Genomic DNA, 4661 nt, shown 5'->3' on the forward strand with positions numbered 1-4661 from the left:
CACGTAAATAGCCCCTTTCAGAAACACCTTTAAGAGTCACAACAATGCCCAAACTTCTAAGTCTAATTGTGTTTATTACCCTTTTCTTTGTGGGACATTTCTTCCAGTTGTCACAATTTTCTAATCCCTGGACTTAAGAACCCCCTCCTAGACACTCTCACATGAGATCTCATTTGCTTTCGTCTGCCTTTCATGTTTTTCAGTTTCCTACACAATATTGCTCTGTCACAGCCTATGCACAATGCTTTGCTTGTCATCAGTACCTGTTTCTGCAGAGGCTGCTGGGTGAAGGGGCTGTGGCTGGGATTCGGGATGTGGAGAAGAAAGGTTTTCTTCAGAACTCTGAGGGGATTGAGCGAAACGGATGGGGTTGTATGGCCAGCTGTGTGCAGTCTATTTAATTGACATGGTACCTAGCAGAGTGAAAGGGTACCCCAAGTAGACAATATTGAATCATAGAATGGTTGAGTTGGAGGTGACCTTAAAGGTCATCCACTTCCACTCCCTGCCGTGGGCTGGTTGCTCCCCACCAGCTCAGGCTGCCCAGGACACATCCAACCCAGCCTTCAATGCTCCAGGGATGGGGCACCCATAGCTTTGGGCAGCTGTGCCAGGCCTCCCCACCTTAACACATCCTTCTTCCTTCTGTTATGCCAACCTTCAGCTGTCAGTGAATCTGAGCTCATAACATGTCTCTCAGTGACATAAGGACTCCAAGAACACTATCTTTTATTCAGAAGCTATCTCACAGTCATTCATGCCTTGTCACTCGGGGTGCACCCCGCCATCTTCTTCTTCATCCTCTGCCCTCTCATGCCCTCCCTCGATGCTTTGGCATTGGGCTGCACCTTCCACTCATGGCTGGAGGTTTGCAGACGCACATCTCTGGGGGATGAGGTTGGCACATCCTCTCCACACAGCTGCAGGAACACTGGCAGCCTCTTCCTAGTGTCCGGAGAGTGCCCTGAGCCCTGGGTTGGCTTCCTGGGGAGGATGGGGAAGGTGAGGAACACTGGGAGGTAACTGGGGAATAGGGAGCAGCAGCCCACGGCTGTGCTGGGGACGTGGTTCACGGGGTGGCAGGAGGCAGACCCTCTGTGGGCCTTGTGGGAGTCCACGCTGGCTAGGATGTGGGATGCTGGGATGTTCCTGCAGCTGTCCAGCAGGATGTACCGGATGGCCCTGGAGGGGTGGGAGCGGGTGCGCTGGGGCAGAGGGCTGGGGCTGCCAGCTGCACGTGCTGGTGCTGGTGCTGTCGTTGTGGTTGGCTTCGCCTGGGAATAAAGCACATAATCAGGAATTCCTTAAAAAAAAAAAAAAAGATTTTTTTCTCTGATTAAAAAAACCCAAACAATTTGCTGAATTCTTTTTCCTGCTTCCTTCTTCAAGCAGACGGACTTGGATAAAAACTACCCTGGAAAGCAGTAACACAGCTCCAGCGTAGATTTTCATGTCAAAATCAGAAATAGCTACCCAGCAAGCATTCAGATTTGCTGTGTTTGCCGAAGAGAAGATTCCAGTCTCATCGCTGACTCCACTTCCACCAGCCTGGGAGTGGGAGTGCTGTCAGAGGCAGGCACGTTGTCGCCATCAGTGCTGGAGCCGTTCCTCTTTGCAGCAGTGAATAACCAGCAGGTGGATCTGGGGTCTGACACCGCCTCTGCGGGGAACTGCTGACCCTCTGCTCTCTTAAGCTGCCTTCTGTGTTCTTCCATCATGACCCGCTGAATATTTAAGCTTTCTCCCAGATTATGCAAATTCTTTTTTGGGGGAAAATAGCGCTGAGGCCTACATTTCCTCCTCTGTGCTTTGATACCTGGCAGAAACCTACAGAGTTGACAGAGGGAGAAGGCGACCAACCCAGTTCATGGATAATTCATCTCATGTATTACTCATGCCCACACATTTCATGGATAATTTAGAGTAAGGGCTTACAGGATCAGGATCTCACATGGAAGTGAAGGGTCTCTCATGAACAAAGCTGATGGGAAAATCTAGTGATGGGATAGAGAGTTTGTGAACGTGGCAGTGTGTCAGCGGCAGGGAGGGCTGGGAATGGTTCCTTGAACGTTGGTGTCTCCCAGACGGCCAAGTAGGTTTGGCCCAGTCTTCTGACTTGGAGAATGGCCAAGATCAGATCAGTCAAGGTTGCTGCAAACATCCCAGCTCCACTCTGTGGAAGCAGGAGGTCTGATGTCCCAGGGCTCATCCAGGCATCCAGAAAAAGTGCCTTTCCTGCAGTCCAGTTAAGGCAAGCAAGAGCCATTACCATGGGTGCATTTAGAACAGCACAAGATGAATTGCCTGGTGAGATTTCTGGGCGGTTGGGACCCATGCAGCCCTCAGGGCATCTCTGCTGCCCCAGATCAGCATGCTGAGCATTACAGGGCTGAAGGGTGAATCCTTTCTATGCCAATGCTCTCATGATTATTGCCTGATTTCTATCCATTTCCTAGGGCGTTGGTTGTTACCTCTCCAATGTAGTTTGTAGCTAAACATTTTTATTCTTCCTTACTCCTTTTCTTCCTTTCTCTTCAAAAGCAAACCAAGATGGGATGGTTGTCATTCTCTCATTCTCTCATTCTCTCACAATGTCAGTTTCATGCCGTGCACCTATTCAGACTTGTGCCACCTCATGTTAACGTGTTTACTGCACTGATGAGGATGGCAGGCAGCACCCAACCAGCGTCCAGCTCCATCGATTCTTAGGAAGCCAGATCTTAAATCAACTTGCAGGCATCAAACATTTAAACAGACCAGTCGAAGGCTGAATTATTAAAATCACCCTATGTGAAACGCTTCTCTGCAAGAAGATGAGCGCTCTCCTTCCCTGGTTCATTGTCTCTGCAGGGTGTCAGAAATGCTAAGACTCATTCTGTCTTTCCCATCCCCCTTGAGATGTTCACAACAACTGAAGCACTCCCAGCTGCCAAGAAACATGGAATATTTATGAATCCCCTTAATCACAGAGGCAGAGACCATTCCAGCCAGCATAGTTTGGCATGCTGTTGGCCTTGCCTCCTACAGAGGAGCAGAACTTGCTCCCACAGGGTTTTTCCACCACCTTGGAGCTGATCAGCATTCTGCCCAGTTCAGGCAGCAGTCCCTAAGGAGAGCTTTGGGGACGGAGATGCCTCTCACCTGAGCCTGCACCTCCGTTGGGGTAAGAGATGCAGAGAAAATGGCCTGGGCTGTGCCTTCACAGCTTCGACCTCGAAAGCAGAGAAATAGCAGCTCACGGTCTTCTGAATCACTTGCCATTTTCTCACCATTGTCATCTTGTTCTTGCACTGCATATGGCGTTTGCTTCCCCCTCCAAAACAAATACAAGCCCAAAACAGCCAGCAAAGAGAAACAAGCGGTGATATTTTTCTTCCTTGTTCTTCTGCATTTTCCCTTTCCACAGCTTATGGTAACAGAGGGAATAGGGAGAATTAATCATGAAAAAAGAGCTTGCTCTTTGGTCAAAATGAAATCCAACAGGGAAGAGCAGGGTTTCTCTCTTTTATCTCCTTGCTAGTGTTCCAGCAGGCACAGAAATCATTTTTGAAGTTCTTCATAAGCATTTGGTATGAAAAGAAAAGTCCTTTTTGGTTTGGCTTGTTTTTTATTATTTTTTGTTAAACATGCTTATTGCTTTCTTTCAACTGGCTCTATCACACAGTCCATTCAGAGACTCCGGGTTGAGAAAGCTTCTGAAACTGCATGTCTTTGACTGATCAAGGCACTCCTGTAAACTCTTTGTGGGTGCTCGCAGCCTTCACAGATAAGAGATTCATCAGGGTAAGAGGCAAATTATTTCCAGTTGAGTTCACTGAGAAAGCGTTGGCTTTTAAACAGATTTCCAGGTAGAAAACAGGGGGTGAGGTTTGTGCTATGGCGGAAAGCCGTAGGAGGGCGTCTGGCTGGTGCATTTGATCAGCTCTTTAGAGCAGGAGAGGAGGGCTGCAGAGTGTTTCAGTGCTGCCAGTTGGTTTGCAGCAAAGCGTGTACTGTGCACGTCTGTGAGTTATTTCTGGTGCTCACCAGTATGGACACAAACCCAGGATCATCTATAAACTCACAGTGCTTAAAGGAAACCTGCAGTAGGAGTGGTTCTGATCAAGTAGCATCGGCTTCCGTGGGCCTAGCAGGAATGGAAAAGTGCTTAAATGTGTACTAAAAAACCTGATGTTCTTGGAAGACTTACCGAAATCCTGGGTACTTTTCTATTTGGTCCTGCATGACGATTCATGTCTTCAAAACCCTTTTGTAAGGGGCTGGATGCCGTCCACCCTGACTTGGGGGGAGACTGGCAGGGGTGGTTTGGTGCCATTGTGACATCGGGTTGCAGAATTCTGGGCAGGGATCACAAAGAACCAAGCTCTGACCAGTTCAAATGCCCTCATCTCTATTGGGATGTGCACAGATGGGATGTGTTGGACCAGAAAGGGAATGAGCTGAGGGCTGTGTACAGCATATGGCTTCCCACCGCTGCTGGAGCTGTCTCTGTCCTCCAGTTTGAGTTCCCCTGTGCAGAGGTTGCCTGTCCTGTTGGTAGCTCTTAAGTGAGCCGGGATCTCTGTGATGACTTCACGTGTAGGGCTGAGTGGAAAACCAGTACCTCGTGTTCTATCAGAGCTACATAACTCTGCAGACTTGCTGAAGGTATAGCAGAGCCT

At 48.8% G+C, this 4661-nt stretch overlaps 1 protein-coding gene across 1 annotated transcript; it reads right to left on the reverse strand.

The window, feature by feature from the left end:
- Positions 1 to 712: 712 nt before the first annotated feature.
- Positions 713 to 4331, reverse strand: LOC149915311 (uncharacterized). The gene is made up of 3 exons (XM_090122575.1): positions 4190 to 4331; positions 1093 to 1274; positions 713 to 984 (listed from the first exon to the last, which is right to left on the reverse strand). The coding sequence occupies exons 1-3, from the start codon at positions 4313 to 4315 to the stop codon at positions 756 to 758; spliced, it is 537 nt and encodes a 178-aa protein (XP_089978701.1). The 5' UTR covers positions 4316 to 4331; the 3' UTR covers positions 713 to 755.
- Positions 4332 to 4661: the final 330 nt, after the last annotated feature.

Source organism: Phasianus colchicus, chromosome 21 (genome assembly GCF_987193195.1).
Source record: "Phasianus colchicus chromosome 21, bPhaCol1.hap1.1, whole genome shotgun sequence".
In the NCBI taxonomy this organism is placed as follows: Eukaryota; Metazoa; Chordata; class Aves; order Galliformes; family Phasianidae; genus Phasianus; species Phasianus colchicus.

Excerpts from the sequence above, each read along its gene's own strand:
- LOC149915311 (XM_090122575.1), bottom strand. The coding sequence starts at position 4,315 with ATGGCACCAAACCACCCCTGCCAGTCTCCCCCCAAGTCAGGGTGGACG. Across the intron at positions 1,275-4,189 it reads GAAAAGTACCCAGGATTTCG|GCGAAGCCAACCACAACGAC; the intron begins GTAAGTCTTCCA and ends CTTTATTCCCAG. Across the intron at positions 985-1,092 it reads TCCCACAAGGCCCACAGAGG|GAAGCCAACCCAGGGCTCAG; the intron begins GTCTGCCTCCTG and ends CATCCTCCCCAG.